Source organism: Ranitomeya variabilis, chromosome 5, assembly GCF_051348905.1.
Source record: "Ranitomeya variabilis isolate aRanVar5 chromosome 5, aRanVar5.hap1, whole genome shotgun sequence".
NCBI lineage: Eukaryota > Metazoa > Chordata > Amphibia > Anura > Dendrobatidae > Ranitomeya > Ranitomeya variabilis.
The window spans coordinates 648,889,056-648,906,678 of record NC_135236.1 but is presented as its reverse complement, the minus strand read 5'-3'; the positions used below and the strand labels follow the sequence as shown (position 1 = coordinate 648,906,678).

General features: G+C 45.4%; 1 protein-coding gene across 1 annotated transcript; it reads left to right on the top strand.

Moving 5' to 3' along the window:
• Positions 1-803: 803 nt before the first annotated feature.
• LOC143773996 (platelet-derived growth factor receptor-like protein) lies at positions 804-8,720 on the top strand. Its single transcript, XM_077261292.1, has 6 exons — positions 804-923; positions 1,443-1,773; positions 3,581-3,732; positions 3,890-4,183; positions 8,058-8,197; positions 8,317-8,720. Exons 1-6 carry the CDS (start codon positions 875-877, stop codon positions 8,536-8,538), a joined length of 1,188 nt encoding a protein of 395 aa, XP_077117407.1. The 5' UTR covers positions 804-874; the 3' UTR covers positions 8,539-8,720.
• The last annotated feature ends 8,903 nt before the right edge of the window (positions 8,721-17,623 follow it).

Genomic DNA, 17,623 nt, shown 5'->3' with positions numbered 1-17,623 from the left:
AAAATACTGGCCGTCACTTTCAAACAGAAAACAGGTGTGTACATGTGCATACCAAGAGTAGCCATCTCCATATATAACCAACAGAAAAACGTTCAAAAGTGATCTATAGCAAAATCATCTTCATGCATGACAATGAACCATCGCATGCTGCAAAGAAAACTTCTGAGTCATTGACTGCATTACGTGACTTTTCAAAGCGTTTTACCCCAGTTTTCTGTCGTATAAGCTTTTATGAATCTGGGTCTCTATGTCTAACCGTACTGGATCTGTCTACACATTAGCCTTGAAGGGCATCTGTCAGAATGATCAACCTGCCTACGTTGTCTATGTGAACAGGCAGGTCATAAAAAGTTGAATTAAATGACACTTTGATATCGGCGATCCGATGAATGGTTCCTGAGAAATCCACGTTTTTCTTAATATGTAAAACAGCTGAAGAGATCTCTGGCACAGAGATCTTTTCAGCTAATTTGCATATAAGAATAACATGGATTTCTCAAGAACCCTTCATCAGATCGCCGATATCAAGGTATCATTTTACTCATCTTTCTATGACCTGCATCCTCATACACATGGCTTAGGTGGGTTGATCACTCTGCAGATGCCCTTTAAGATCTCCAAAATGTTATAGTACTCAGCCAGACAGTTTTACAGACTCACTTAGGCTACACATGGGTTTTTTTCTTCAAGTTCCTGAATTCATGCTTTAGTACAATCCTACCTCTTCATTCCTACTCACCACCTCCTTAAAATGTCCCCTGAATGCACCTCCCCTCCTTCTGTAAAGTCAGCAGTGTGGATTCCTGTGACCCTCCATAGCTTTCCTCCTGTACACACAATTTCTCACTCTGGAGAGGAATTTACAGGACTAGTCATGGATTACAAACTGCTGCTGATCCTACTACCCAGCCTCTTACTTCTAGGTAAGTTCTGACCCATCTGTTTCCCCCATTTCTGATATTATAGCTCATCATTCCCTTAGCTTTGCACGCACATCCAATGTACATCAATGCACAGAGGGATTATTGTACTGTACGAGGCGGCACAAATTCACAACTAGATTTTCTCGTAAACCGTGAAAGTTATAGTACGTTCTTAGTACATCTTCGGCCTCACTCGAGATGTTGCAGCATATGTTAAATATAAACTGAAATTCCGCGATTAATGCATTTTATTAGCAATCCATAGGTTGCAATGTACATAAAGTATCACCATTTTGAAATATGACTATGGGAGAAAGAGGAAAATGGATCATCTCCCAGGACACAAAGATTTATTTATACATTTATACTGCTTTGGATACAATATGAGAATGAAAAGGACAAAATCTTTCACCAGCGTGCCTAAAATCACCCCCAAAAACACAGAAACACCCTTAAGCCCATACACACTTTGTATTATGTACCATTGTTTAACTAACTTAATCATGAATTTCTTCCCAGCTGAATGTGATGTCAGGCAAAAACAGGAGAAGGCTGCAAGCAAGAAAGTGATGAAGCAAGCGGCCCTTGGGGCATCAACCAAATCAACGACAAATAAGCCCAAGCAGGACATCATCAAACATCAGCCCAAGGCTAAACCTGCTTCCTCATCTTCCCAGGGCCAAACAGCAGGGTCCATTCTGTCTCAAGTTGTGAAGAAAGGAAAGTTTCAACCAATTAGTGACACAGTGACAATAAAAGCCGGTCAGAACTTGGATTTCCGCTGTAAGGGCACTTCTGTACGCTGGAATTATCCTCATTACTTGCAGGAGGACGATGAAGGAAGATTAAAGTAAGTAGAACTTCCAAAATATGGTGTAGTGAAGGTTACACAAGTCATACATTAACAAGGAACAGTGGCATGACATGTCAGTCCTTGGGCCTTGACAAGTCTTTACTTGACAGTGGCATTTACGCCCATACTTCTGAGATAAAAGCATTAGGCATGGCACTTTTAGTATCGATCAGTAAGGTGGTTAATGTCTCTTGAAGACAGCCTCAGTCCATACGTTTGACTAGGAAATGCAGTATATGGGTGTGATGCTGAAGGTCATCTTTGAGGACTTCTTTTATAGGTAGGATCAGAGAGCCTCTGTTTTGTAGAACCCAAGCCATCCTTGAACTGTAAGATATGGTATCCTAATGACTACCATGAAGTACTATATTGGGGATGTCATTAAATGTCATGGAAAAATAAGTTTTTTGCCAAGGGTGCCAGTAGTGGAACCTAGAGCCATCAGCTGATTGCCATTGTGGCTGCTTATTGGAGACAACTCCTTTCAAGAGAGTATGTCACCCCCAAAATGGATTTTAAATGAGCTATACAGGGATATAAAGGATTTAGCCCCTATAGAAATCATACTGTACCTGGTTCAGTGCCTGAGAAAGTAACATTTAATTTGTATGTATGTAAATGTGAGGGCTTTGATGCCCCCTTGGTATCGCCAAGACCTTGGTGCACCACTATACCCCTTCATTTGCATGTTGGGGGCTTCCCCAACTTTTGATTAAATTGCTCACTGGCATGGCCAGAGCTTTTAATCACGCCAGAGGGGCACCGAGGCTCCCTCATTTGCTTACAAATTAAAAGTTATTTTCTCAGGAATTGAACCAGTATCAAGTACAATGCTGATATAATTTTTATAGGAGCTAAGTCACCTAAATCACGATATAGCTTGTTTAATATCTATTTTGGAGGAGACAGACTCCCTTTAATAAAAACATTATTAACATTCTTGGTGTTTAAGGAAAGTAAATGGGTTAATGGTAATGCACCCCGTGGTCAAGGGTGGTGAAGGAGGTTATAACAACATCTCCAGTGGTATAGGGTAACATAGGGATTTGTCAGTGTCACGAGAGTTACCTATTTTGTCTCAGGCTTATTTCAATCTTTCCTGTGTGCTGCACTTTCGTAGTAGTCAGATTACAGTAGGAAGTATAGGGGACTGTTTGGACTAGGGGCAAATACATTCAGAAGATGGCTCCTGTGCCCTGTATATGGGCTCTTTGTAGTCCAATAACTCATCACATTGCACCCCTCTATGAGTCTGCAACAGAGGCTGCTTGCTGCTTTGGAGATGGAAGATGCGCCACTGTTTCGGTACAGATCAAATCAATGGTATGTCTGTCCTAGCTCGGCCATAATTTCATATTGATCACTAAAGAACAATCTTCCCCATTAACAAGGATCTTTGGATTAGTCCAGCAGGAAATATAAATTGATAAGAACCGATCGCTACTACTTTATTTAGAATTGGTAAACATCCCTAATCCAAGGCTTGGTCCTAATCCAAGGCTTGAAACTACTGCAAGGAGTGCCACCAAATTTTGGATGTGCCTAGACTTTGGTTGGTTCAGGGTCAAACTAGGGAGACCTTGCAAATGTGTATGAATGGCAAGTCTGAGTAACCCCCAATTTTTTTTGGCTGCAATGTATCATCTTAATATGCTTATTAATCATGTACATGGGCTGCAAAGTTCCACTGTTTTGTCATTCTATCAGCCAAAGAAAGTCACCCATGTGCAGTAGGTCACTTGCTTCCCCATATAGAGATATTCATTTTTTAATCAATGAGATCATTTTGTCTATTTCATCCAAGGATAAAACACTTTGGACGTTACAGTCAGCTCATCCTGATTAATGCCTCAGCAGCCGATACAGGGGAATTCGGCTGTGGTGGTTACCAGTGCAGTGGACATGGCTGCCATGGTGGAGAAGAGAAAACCGGCAAGACCTTTGTGTTTGTGGCAGGTGAGCTTATAACACAAACACTGGTGTGAAAATAACCTAGCAATAAGCGGAAATATACTCACCTATGGGTAACTGATGGTATGTTGTCTGCTTTTAGACGATCAGTCATAGATTACCTCTTACACTTACTTTGTTTTCTCTAAACCTTTTCCTCTAGATCCTCAGGAACTTTTTGTCCCAACAGAAGACTATTATGTGGTTGTCCAGCTTCGAACACGACAGCCAGCACTACTTCCATGCCAAGTTACCAACCCACTTGCCAAAGTGACTCTTCATAGAGAGTTTCCACCAGAGCAGATCCCCGTGGATGGAGTGAAGATTGCTTATGACCAGAAGAAGGGAATTGTCATATACCAGCCACAACCATCTCTTGCGGGATCTCTGTTCTGCATTGCTGAGCTCGGAAACCTTCGACAGATGTCGACCAAGTACATGCTGATATATGTGCACTGTAAGTGCTGTTACCATACTCCAGTTACATAGAAAGATCAAATCTAACAACCTCATTACAATTCATTGTAGGCCTCATTCAGACGTCAGTGATTTTTCACATGCGCAAAATTCTGTGAGTTATCGGTGTTTTTAATTTGATTTTCATCAGTGTTTAATAGATAAATGACAAAGCAATTCCGATTCATTGCAATGTTAATCATTGATGGCAGACGGATTTCACACTGATGCCATCTGTGTGCTGTCCGTAATTATTCCACACCCATAGAATTCCATGATGCAAATCAAAAATGGACATGTCTGAGATTTTTTGTAGACCACTCGGTCCTCAAAAAAATGGACATGTGAGAAGCTCCAGAGATTATAATGGGTATTTGTTCTATGTGTTAAAAACACAGCTAGAACACATACGTGACTCACGGACATCTGCATGAAGCCTTACCACCAATAAAAAATACCTCACCACATGTAATGTGTCTTTGGTGTGCTCGAAAAATATGTTCGAGTCCCCACGCCTGCATGTCTCGCTGCTGTTCAACAGCCGGAACACATGCAGGGATTGCCTAACAGACAGACAAACCCTGCATGTATTGTGGCTGTCGAACAGCCGTGAGACATGCAGCCGTGGGGACTCGAACAAATTTTTCGAGCACGTCGAAGAGACTCGGTTAGCACTCGAGCATGGTCAGATAACACCTTAACCCAGTGTAAGCAGGTAGCGGGATGCAGTGGCGGACAGGAGGCAGACCAAGGGTTAACAAGGGGTTTATTAAACAATAGTTACTCCTCGCAGGGAGATATGTACACAAGGAGCAAGGTTATACCTAATACAGAGAGAACTAATAGGGGGAATGTTTTTTAACGAACAGGGGAGAATAATACAAATAATACTCGGAACACTTTGGGCATCAGCTGTGGGTGTGGTCCTGGCCGTGACGGAGGATGTCTAGATTACGTGACAACAGTTCTGTGAAAAAATGGGGTAAACTTCTCTAGCGTTAACGGTGTCCTCCTGTGGTCCTGATGATGGCGGTGTCCTCTGGTGGTCCTGGCGGTGGTGATGTCCTCTGGTGAACCTGGTGATGGCGGTGATAATCTGTGGTATTATCACGGGCACTGGCCCTAACGGATGAAGGGAGGAAGGAGGAATAGTCTCTTCCCTCAGCGGTGAGAGTCCCTACACTGCCGGACTCTGTGACACTGTTCCTGACACACTCTATAATGGCCAGCTCGGTCCGCTGTGCCGTACTGATAAGCACCTGTATCCCAAACACAGACCTTGCCTCTCACGATCAGTACTCCCGGCCAGGGCGGTCTTGTCAGCGTCATTGGCTGAGTCAGTAGTCTCTTAACGGTCCGCAATGTAAGCGGAGACTGCGGTGTTAGCGAGGACAGCGTTATCTGTGGCGTCTCATCAGGACACCATCGGTCAGTTCCTGTCAGCGCGTTCTCTCATCCCCGAGCTCTCCCCCTATATCCTAGGTGACAGACCCATTACGGATGAGGCAAACCTGGCACCAGCACGATCACTCATCACAAGTAATAATGTATAAAACAAAATTATGGCCAAGTCAAGTGCCCATGGCAGCTAATCACTGACATCACTGGTTATATGTTGTCCAAAGTGGCATCTTTGTGCGACCAGTGATTGGCTGCCATGGTCAAGTGGCAACTACAACATGTCATCACATGTCTTATACTAAAGCAATAAGAAAAGATCGTTTGACCCTTGTGACCAGTGATGTGGGCCCCAAATTTCAAAGGTAAGTAGAGTAAAACTTTTTCAGACCTGGGAGTGAAGGCTCTGGCTATGGTGTTCTTGAATTTTAGGTTTGTGAGGGTGAAAGTGATCTTCACAAACCTTTGTCCCTTTTTTTGCTTTTAACGATTAAGTAACTCCTGTTGAAAGGGACATTAAAGTGTGTGCTGTCCATTTTTCGCAGAGTGTTTGGTATGAGAAACCTCAATCAGTTCATCCGAGAAAAACGTATGAAATTCTGACCAAATTATGAACGTAAAATCTGGCACTGACCAAACTGTGGTGACAATCTGATAAAAAACATTGACGAAGCTCAGACCTTTTTTTGAGTATGAGAGAAATCACTGACATCTGAATGAGTGGGAATGTAAGAACAAAATGCCCAATCTTCCCGTATATCAGCATATATGATAAATTACCACCATCCAACACCTTCAAGGAAGTCCTAGAAATTCTTGTTCATAAAGTTTAGATTAAACCAGACATGATTTTTAACTATTCCAAGAGGCGTTCAACAATGTTATAGATTTTAGTTTTGCTTTTATTTACCACGCTTTACCAAAAACTGGTTGTTGTACCATACAGGATTAGGAAGACATGGCTGCTTCCTTCCCCAAAAATGACCACAGGTTGTGTTTGGTAGGGCATATGAGCCATGTTTCTCCCATTTTGTACAGCCCCTCTAAGGCCTTATTCAGATGTCTAGGCTTTTTTGCACATGGGAAAAAATTGACTGTTTTAATTCGTGTGCTGGATCAAATTTTCGTCCATTTTTGATCTGTGTGTCCGTTTTTACCATCATGATGATACCTGTTTGTCTCATATGCAAAAAATATTAATTCCAAACTTCAGCACTTTGATAACACATGGATGGTATCCGTTTGCTGTCCTTTTTTCACAGACTTTTTAATTTGGATAGGTGAATTTGATTGGTGACATGGATCAAAAACCATCATGTCTCCATGTTATTTTGTGGACACCTGGTGTGCTATAAAACATGGACATGTGATCAGCCCCACAGACTATAATGGCTATGGTCCCATCCATGAAAACACGGAGAGGACAGGAGCATGAAAAGAAGCCTCGTTGCTCAGTACGGTGACCCCAAGAACAGTACAGATTTTGCTTTCTCTACAAAAAAAATTCATATAGTCCCAAAATTAGGCGTTACACACACAACTTGTTTTGAGGATTTATTTTGTATGCCTCTGAATTCAATGCTTTATCTCCATTTTCAAGGAGAATATTACATACAAGAGGGGTGCCATAAGGAATGCCTACAGTGATGTCACAAGTGTGTCACGTCCTCCTGGGAGATCACTACATATTGTGAATCGCAGATCTTCCATTTAGCCTGTGTGTTTGTGTCCCATATTAAATGGATTTTGTTTCTTTTGGTGTTGAAGAGGTTAACAACCCTTTCTGTGCTGGTCAGAAACTTGCAGCTAAATTTTCAGCTGCTTCTGATCTGGTCATTACCTCTCCCTATAAAACCTGGCCTGACCCTCTCTGCCTTGCCAGTGAAAGCTTTGCTTGCTAGCTTCTTTATCTGTGCTGAATAGGAGCTACTACTCTTGCTGCTGGAGATTGTTGCGTGCAGTTTTCGGGTGTATGCTTTCGTCATTGTGCTATTCCAATTGGTTGGCACATTCCTATCATTCTCTATATTCCTCTTTACCTTTGGTGAGTGTTTGTATATTTGTTGCTTTCTGTTATCCCTGTTTTGTCTTTGCGTCTTGTTTCCTTATATTTCTGTCCAATGCCTTATGGGGTGGGGGACGGGATAGATCAGGGTTTAACAGGAGCATAGTAAGGTCAGAGACTCAGGCCTTTCTACCTTCAAGAGTACCCTTGGGACAAGGTCCCAGTTCCAGGGACAGTTTGAGGCCCCACCTTACTGAAGATGGTCACTGCGGGATAAGTGACCACATCCACAGGAACTCTGAGGGCCAGTAAGGGAGTTGGATGCAATGTTACAATAGATCCTAAATATCATCTTCCAATGTGTTCAATAATCCCCAGTTACGCCAAGAAAGTTGGTTGTTGGGGGATGAGGTAAAAAATGTTACTCGGAAGATAAGATTTCAATTTCAAAAAGTTCTGTATTTTTTTGCAGACCCATCAGCCCCACCCAAACCCACCATTGAAGCATCAGTGAAGTCAATACGAGCAGGAGAGAATTTCATTGTCACCTGTACCGTTTTAGGAGAACTGGAAATCAGTGTGGAGTTCACCTGGGAATATCCTGGGCAACAGGTAAAAGATAAGTGACCTGGACATGTTGGAAATTGTAGTAATGTAATCATGATTAGACCTTTAAAGCCATAGTCATAAAACGACCATCATCATCGATTTACGACTCTTTCTTTCTATAGATTGGCCGACCTCCTTATGTCCGGGAGAACACATCACAGACAAGACGTGGAGGAACGTTAATGCAGGAGTTTCAAAGTATTTTGTATATTGATGAATCTCGTGCTGTGGATGATGGCACTTATACCTGTACAGCACAAAACTTACAGGGGAGCACGTCCGTAACCACAAGGGTTACCGTCCTCCCACCAACGTCTACAACCCGAGTAAGAAACCAAGGATGAGACGCCTAGGTCTCCGTGTGTATGGATGTTCGGTGACGTCATTAGTTCTTTGTGATCGAAAGATGTATTCATAAAATAAAATTTGTCCTTATATTTTGAATATTTTTGAATGACTGGTTCTACAGTCTCATAATAAACACATTCTGAATGTACTGTATTGTATCCGCTACGTTAAAGGTCTAATAAAGTGTTCATCTCAATCCAAATATCAGGTTATCACCTCTCTGCCGTGGTCTCAGGCAAAATTCCCTTTTATCCAGGTCGGTCTAATGGCTTTAGATCAAATAGTTACTGTAAAACCATTAAAAAAATAGATGATGTCAATACAGAGGACATAAAATAAAAAAAACTGACGAAAGGGAGAACAAAAGGATGTAACATTAAACTACCAACATTTAGAGTGCACTACAATGCTGCGGGCATCAACCGTCCCCAGAATGGTGTGCTGGAATAAAGTAGTGCTGAATGGTGTTGGAATTAACCAATTCAATGCTGAATACAAGAGAGGAGGATGCTGACAGGGCTATCTTATTAGTAAAGTGCTCAGTGCTAAACAGTGGGGACAAAAACAACCACCCAATTCACAGCAGCCTTATCCACAGCAGCAACTATAGTAGCATGTGAAAAAAACAATGCACAAATCATAGCCATTAGATATGTTACCCAGGACATTGACACTGTCAGTATACTCCTTTAAGGTATGCTTTAAAGTGTGCCATCTGTGTCCTGTACATGTGCTATCCATGTGCCATACGTGTGCTATCCGTGTGCTCTTTGTGTGCTGTACGTGTGCCATCTGTGCGCTGTATTTGTGCTGTGAGTGCGCTGTACGTGTGCTGTGAGTGTGCTGTACGTATGCTGAGAGTGTGTTGTACGTGTGCTGTACGTATGCTGTGAGTGTACCATACCTGTTCTGTTCATGTGCTGTATGTATGCTGTGAATGTGCTGTACATGTGCTGTATGTATGCTGTGAATGTGCTGTACATGTGCTGTATGTATGCTGTGAATGTGCTGTACATGTGCTGTATGTATGCTGTGAATGTGCTGTACATGTGCTGTATGTATGCTGTGAGTGTGCTGTACATGTGCTGTACGTGTGCTGTGCGTGTGCTGTACGTATGCTGCGAGTGCGCTGTACATATGCTGTGAGTGCTGTACGTGTGCTGTACATATTGTGAGGCAGTGACCGGTGCTATATGTGAGGGTCACTATGTGTCCCCCAGGAAGTGCAAAGAAGCATATGAAGGCCATGGGAGTGCAGTCCCATGCTTAGCTGTGATAGCAATGCAGAATAAAAGTGAGTGTTGATCTTGGGCAAGCTATTTGTCCAAGGCAGATTTAGGAAAACCAGCTCTGGGCTTTTATTTCTTAAACAGACTGCAGGATGGTAGTAAGGCAGTCCTTTTCCTTCCCGGCTGGGTTCTCCATGTGGCTTAAGGCCACAGGTTCCTTGTAAAGAAAAATTCTTCAGGAAAGGGTTGAGTGTGTCAGTTTGTTTTTTGCAAGCGCGCAGAGCAGAAGGCTCTGCAGAGCTCCATCTGTGCGAAGCAACACAGAACCTAAGTGGAGCCAAAAGGCCTGGCACCCCTCAGCGTACATGGCGGTGCAGTCGCCCACAGTAACATGGCCGGGTTACCGACTAACCTGTTTTCCCGGCTGCAATCCGGAAGATCCTATTTACTTTGTTCTGTTTATGAGAATGCTGACCATTTAAAAGAGACTTTGCTTTTGAACTTTTTTGAACTGTCTGTCACACTGCACCAACACCACTGCACTACAATATGCTGTGAGTGTGCTGTACGTATGCTGTGAGTGTGCTGTACGTGTGCTGTATGTAATCTGTGAGTGTACTTTACCTTTTCTGTTCATGTGCTGTACGTATGCTGTGAGTGTACGTACCTGTTCTGTACGTATGCTGTATGTGTGCTGTGCATGTGCCGTGCGTGTGCTGTGCATGTGCTGTACGTATGCTGTGAGTGTGCTGTAGGTATGCTGCGAGTGCTGTACGTGTGCTGTACATATGCTGTAAGTGTGCTGTACGTGTGCTGTGCATGTGCTATACGCGTGCTGTGCATGTGCTGTACGTATGCTGTGAGTGTGCTGTACATGTGCTGTGAGTGATATACATGTGCTGTACATATGCTGTGAGTGTGCTGTACGTGTGCTGTGAGTGATATACTGTACATGTGCTGTACATGTGCTGTACGTGTCCTGTGAGTGTGCTATACATGTACTGTACATATGCTATGAGTGTACTGTATGTGTGCTGTGCATGTGCTGTACGTGTGCTGTAAATGTGCTGTACGTGTGCTGTACATTTGATGTGAGTGTGCTGTACGTATGCTATGAGTGTGCTGTACATGTGCTGTACGTATGCTGTGAGTGTGCTGCACATGTTTAACATTGTAAAGTATAAGAGAAGCTTTGCCATTTATTTCTTTATCCATACTGGAAAAACACTGATGATAAAAAACCAACACACAGATGATACATGGATGACACACAGATGGAAAACACTGATGGCACCAGTACTATTTTTTCACGTACGTGTTTAAACACGGACGTATGAAGGAGGCCTTTTATATATATATATATATATATATATATATATATATATATATATATATATATATATATATATATATATATATATATATATATATATAAAGAAAAGGGAACAGCACAGAAATACATATCTTCGGGAGCAAGGCCCCAGATAATCAGTCCAATGATCATCCAAGTTTTCATAGAAGTTCAAAAAAGAGGCAGCACTCCATTATTCAGTGTAAAAACGTGCAGGGTTTAATTTACCCACATGTTAAGGCAACGTTTCAGCTCGCAATGAGCTTTTCTCTGTAAAATCAAATTACAGGCTGATCCAACTTCAGTGGAAATGCCTCATGACAAGGAAAAGATGCTCAGTATTGTATGTGGCCTCCACATGCCTGTATGACCTCTCTACTGTACAACGCCTGGGCATGCTCCTGATGAGGCAGCGGATGGTCTCCTGAGGGATCTCCTCCCAGACCTGGACTAAAGCACCCGCAACTCCTGGACAGTCTGTGGTGCAACGTGACGTTGGTGGATGAAGTGAGACATGATTTCCCAGATGTGCTCAATCGGATTCGTGTCTGGTGCATGGGCGGGCCAGTCCATAGCTTCAATGCCTTCATCTTGCAGCAACTGCTGACACACTCTAGCCACATGAGGTCTGGCATTGTCCTGCATTAGGAGGAACCCAGGGCCAACCGCACCAGCATATGGTCTGACAAGGGGTCTGAGGATCTCATGTGACATGTGCTCAGTGTAAACCTGCTTTCATCTGTGAAGAGCACAGGGCGCCAGTGGCGAATTTGCCAATCCTGGTGTTCTGTGGCAAATGCCAAGCGTCCTGCACGGTGTTGGGCTGTGAGAACAACCCCCATCTGTGGACGTCGGGCACTCAGACCATCCTCATGGAGTCGGTTTCTAATGGTTTGTGCAGACACATGCACATTTGTGGCCTGCTGGAGGTCATTTTGCAGGGCTCTGGCAGTGCTCCTCCTGTTCCTCCTTGCACAAAGGCTGAGGCAGCGGTCTGGGGTCAGCACTGAGGCTGAGGCAGCGGTCCTGCTGCTGAGTTGTTGCCCTCCTATGGCCCCCTCCATGTCTCCTGGTGTACTGGCCTGTCTCCTGATAGCACCTCCAGCCTCTGGACACTACGCTGACAGACACAGCAAACCTTCTTGCCACAGCTCGCATTGATGTGCCATCCTGGATGAGCTGCACTACCTGAGCCACTTGTGTGTTTTGTAGTCCGTCTCATGCTACCATGAGTGTGAAAGCACAACCAACATTCAAAAGTGACCAAAACATCAGCCAGAAAGCATTGGTACTGAGATGTGGTCTGTGGTCCCCACCTGCAGAACCACTCCTTTATTGAGGGTGTCTTGATAATTGCCAATAATTTCCATCTGTTGTCTATTCCATTTACACAACAGCATGTGAAATTTATTGTCAATCAGTATTGCTTCCTAAGTGGACAGTTTGATTTTACAGAAGTTCGATTTGAGTTATATTTTGTTCTTTAAGTGTTCCCTTTATGTTTTTGAGCAGTATATATATATATATATATATATATACACACACACCCTGACAGAAGTTATGTCGCTTATCCATGTTATGTAAATCAAAGCTTATAACCTGACGTTAAATTCATCCATTGGTTGTATAAATTGTTCTTTTGAAAGCTGAAACCCTCCGAAATGTGGTTTAGGTTAATAATATAAATTGGCATCAATGCAGAAATATTGATCAGTTAATGGACACAGAATGGTCAGATTTTGGCAATACAAAAGTTTTGTCACCTTGTCATGCACCCAATCCTAGTTTACATTCTCACGTGTGCTCAGTAAATGATCGGTCAATTAGTGTGTGTGTATGAAAAGAAACCCAGCACCCCAGACCTTCACTTGAACTGCAACTTGAGCTCTGACAACATGCCAAAAATCCACCCTGCGACCAAAGCCTGGATTATCAAGAGGCTGAAGACCAGATCCACTGCAGAGGTGGCTAGCACCTTTAATGTGTCTCAGCGTCAAGTACAAAGAATTAAAAAAAAAGATTTGAAGAGACTGGAAATGTGTTTGACAAGCCCAGGTCCGGCAGACCCTGCAAGACAGCTGCTCAGGAGGAACGTTTGTTGGTTAGAAAATCCAAAGAAAGCCTCTCTTCCACCGCAGCAGAGCTCCAACAGGCCTGGTCACCTCAAGTCCCCATGTCAACTAGAACAGTTTGTAGGATTCTGTCTCGAAATGGCCTCCATGCAGTGGCGTAGGAAGGGGGGGGCGAGGGGGGTGGGCCGCCCCGGGCGGCACAATGCGGGGGGCGGCACAATACGGGGGGCGCAGAATTTACCTGTTCGCATCTCGGCTTCAGAAAAATGGCCGCCGGCGCTGCGATCTCCATCTGCGCATGCGCGGCATCCCGCGGCCATTTTCCTGAAGCCCCGGGCAGCAGAGCACTCCACCTGCGCACGCGCGGCCTCAGGAAGATGGCCGCCCCCACCGATAACCAGAGAGAGCAGGATCGCGGTCAGGTAAGCAGAACTTTTTTTTTTTTTTTTATTGAGAGCGGCGATCGGGGGGGCCCAGGGCAGAAAGCTGGACACAGGGGGTCAGAAAGCTGGACACAGGGGGTCAGAAAGCTGGACACAGGGGCAGAACGCTGGACGCTGGGGCAGAACGCTGGACATTGGGGCAGAACGCTGGACGCTGGGGCAGAACGCTGGACACAGGGGGGCAGAAAGCTGGACGGTGGGGCAGAAAGCTGGACACGGGGGCAGAAAGCTGGACGCTGGGGCAGAAAGCTGGACGCTGGGGCAGAAAGCTGGACATGGGGGCAGAAAGCTGGACACGGGGGCAGAAAGCTGGACACGGGGGCAGAAAGCTGGACACTGGGGCACAAAGCTGGACACAGGGGGGCACAAAGCTGGACACAGGGGGGCACAAAGCTGGACACAGGGGGGCACAAAGCTGGACACAGGGGGGCAGAAAGCTGGACACAGGGGGGCAGAAAGCTGGACACAGGGGGGCAGAAAGCTGGACACAGGGGCAGAACGCTGGACGCTGGGGCAGAACGCTGGACGCTGGGGCAGAACGCTGGACACTGGGGCAGAAAGCTGGACACGGGGGCAGAACGCTGGACGCTGGGGCAGAAAGCTGGACGCTGGGGCAGAAAGCTGGACACGGGGGCAGAAAGCTGGACACGGGGGCAGAACGCTGGACACGGGCAAAACGCTGGACGCTGGGGCAGAAAGCTGGACACAGGGGGGCAGAAAGCTGGACACAGGGGGGCAGAAAGCTGGACACAGGGGGGGCAGAAAGCTGGACACAGGGGGTCAGAAAGCTGGACACGGGGGCAGAAAGCTGGACACAGGGGGGCAGAAAGCTGGACACAGGGGGGCAGAAAGCTGGACACGGGGGCAGAAAGCTGGACACGGGGGCAGAAAGCTGGACACAGGGGGGCAGAAAGCTGGACACAGGGGGGCAGAAAGCTGGACACGGGGGCAGAAAGCTGGACACAGGGGGGCAGAAAGCTGGACACAGGGGGGCAGAAAGCTGGACACGGGGGCAGAAAGCTGGACACGGGGGCAGAAAGCTGGACACAGGGGGGCAGAAAGCTGGACACAGGGGGGCAGAAAGCTGGACACAGGGGGGCAGAAAGCTGGACACGGGGGCAGAAAGCTGGACACAGGGGGGCAGAAAGCTGGACACAGGGGGGCAGAAAGCTGGACACAAGGGGGCAGAAAGCTGGACACAGGGGGGCAGAAAGCTGGGCACAGGGGCAGAAAGCTGGACACAGGGGCAGATTGCTGGACACAGGGGCAGAATGGAGAAACGGGGCATGATTGGAGACACAGGGGGCAGGATGACAGACATGGCGGCATGACTGGAGACACTGGAGGCAGGATTGGAGACAGATGGGGCAGGATCATGGGGCAGGATGGATACGATGGAGACAGATGGGGCAGGATGGGAAGATCATATGGGGCAGGATGGATACTCATTAGGGCAGGATGGGAGAACATATGGCTGACGCCAGGAATGAGACACACAGGGGCTAGGATGGCGAATATTATTACCATAGGGGCTAATTAAGGGATATTATTACTGCAGTGATGTATTTATTTTATTTTTTGAGTACACTGTTTTAAATGGAGGGGCGGTCCTATTAATGTGTACAGTGACACTATGTCGCCTTCTTCGTGTGGTGTAATGTAAAAGTTGGGAAAATTAAGTAATGTGTTCTGCAAGTGGAACTCGAGATAACTGTGTTATTTCCTGCAGAGACGAGTCCTGGCTGGATGAAGTGATGGCGGTCTGTGCGGGATGAAAGATGAAGGACTTCACCTAGAGACGTCACTGGTGAGTCAGTGTGTTACCTATACACTGACACTATACACTGTATACTATATACAGAGGTCCTGTGTATAATGTCACTGGTGATCACTGTATTACCTATACACTATATACAGAGCTCCTGTGTATAATGTCACTGGTGATCACTGGATTACCTATACACTATATACAGAGCTCCTGTGTATGATGTCACTGGTGATCACTGTATTATCTGTACACAGACACTGCATACTAAGTACAGATCTGCTGTGTATAATGGCACTTATGGTGATAGTATTGTGTTTTTTTTTATTATTGATCAGTACTATAGTATTCAGTCACTATGTGGTGGTAATATGTGGTCTGGTCATGATGTTTTGGTATTTGTTCCTTGTATTTGATATTATTCGATCACTGTGGTGGTAATATGTCATCTGGTCATGGTGTGGCGGTATTTGTGCCTTGTAGATAGTATTATAGAGGGGGGGGGCGCCAAACTCGGGAACAGCCCCGGGCGGCCAAAGCTCTAGCTACGCCTCTGCCTCCATGGTCAAATCAGTGCCCAGAAGCCAGCTCTAAACAAAAGGCAAATAAAAAAACGTGGCATTTGCAAAGTCCCACAGCCTGCTAAACAGATGGACGCTGGAAAAGTGGCAGAAGGTGGATTTCTCTGATGAATCTTCAGTAGAATTACACCACAGCCACCGCAAATACTGCAGGAGACCTACTGGAGCCCGTATGGATCCAAAATACACCCAGAAAGCAGTTAAATTTGGTGGTGGAAAGATCATGGTCTGGGGTTACATTCAGTATGGGGGTGTGCGAAAAATTTGCAAGGTGGAAGGCAATATCAATGAATGATGAAAGAGGAAGCTTGGAAGACAAAACTGAAGAATCTAGATGAACTCTGGGAGGCATATAAGACTGCTTTCTTTGGTATTCCTGATGACTTCATTAATAAATTGTATGAATCATTGTTGAACCGCATGGATGCAGTCCTTCAAGCTCATGAAAGTCACACAAAATATTAAATATGACTCTAATAGCACCACAACTTCATTCACCAATATTAGGCTACTTTCACACTAGCGTCGGGCTCAGCCCATCGCAGTGCGTCGGGCCGAGGTTACCGACGCTAGCATTGTATACGCCGCACAACGGGGGCAGCGGATGCATTTTTCCAGCGCATCCGCTGCCCCATTGTGAGGTGCGGGGAAGTGCGGGGAGGTGGGGGCGGAGTTCCGGCCGCGCATGCGCGGTCGGAAAAAGCGGACCGTCGGGGGCAAAAAACGTTACATGTAGCGTTTTTTTGTGCCGACGGTCCGCCACAGCACGGCGCAACCGTCGCACGACGGTTGCGACGTGTGTCAATCCGTCGCAATACGTCGCTTAATGTTAGTCTATGGGGAAAAAACGCATCCTGCAAGCACTTTTGCAGGATGCGTTTTTTCTGCAAAACGACGCATTGTGACGGATTGCAGTTAACAATAGTGTGAAAGTATCCTTAACCTAAACCACATTTCGGAGGGTTTCAGCTTTCAAAAGAATAATTTATACAACCAATGGATGAATTTAACGTCAGGTTATAAGCTTTTATTTACATAACATGGATAAGCGACATAACTTCTGTCAGGGAGTGTATATATATTGTAGTACAGCAGGGTTGGTGCAGTGTGACAGACAGGCAGTGACCCAGGAAAGTTAATTAAAAACGTATTTTATTGTCCAGAAACTCACAAAGTACACGGTATCCTCCGGGTCGCAGCCAGGAATCAAGACAGTCCATAAACGAAACCCAGAACTGCAAGAGGGGACCTAATGAATGACCTGCATAGAGCTGGGACCTCCGTAACAAAGGCTACTATCAGTAACACACTACACCACCAGTGACTCAGATCCTGCAGTGCCAGACGTGTCACCCTGCTTAAACCAGTACATGTCCGGGCCCGTCTGAAGTTTGCTAGAGAGCATTTGGATTATCCAGAAGAGTATTGGGAGAATGTCATATGGTCTGATGAAACCAAAGTAGAACTGTTTGGTAGAAACAAAGCTTGTTGTGTTTGGAGGAGACAGAATGCTGAGTTACATCCAAAGAACACCATACCTACTGTGAAGCATGGGGGTGGCAACATCATGCTTTGGGGCTGTTTCTCTGCAAAGGGACCAGGATGACTGATCTGCGTACATGAAAGAATGAATTGGGTCC

Bases quoted from the DNA above. Each gene is read 5' to 3' on its own strand.
- LOC143773996 (XM_077261292.1), top strand. From the start codon at position 875: ATGGATTACAAACTGCTGCTGATCCTACTACCCAGCCTCTTACTTCTA. The intron at 1,774-3,580 runs GTAAGTAGAACT...ATTTCATCCAAG, and splicing joins GACGATGAAGGAAGATTAAA to GATAAAACACTTTGGACGTT. The intron at 4,184-8,057 runs GTAAGTGCTGTT...ATTTTTTTGCAG, and splicing joins CATGCTGATATATGTGCACT to ACCCATCAGCCCCACCCAAA.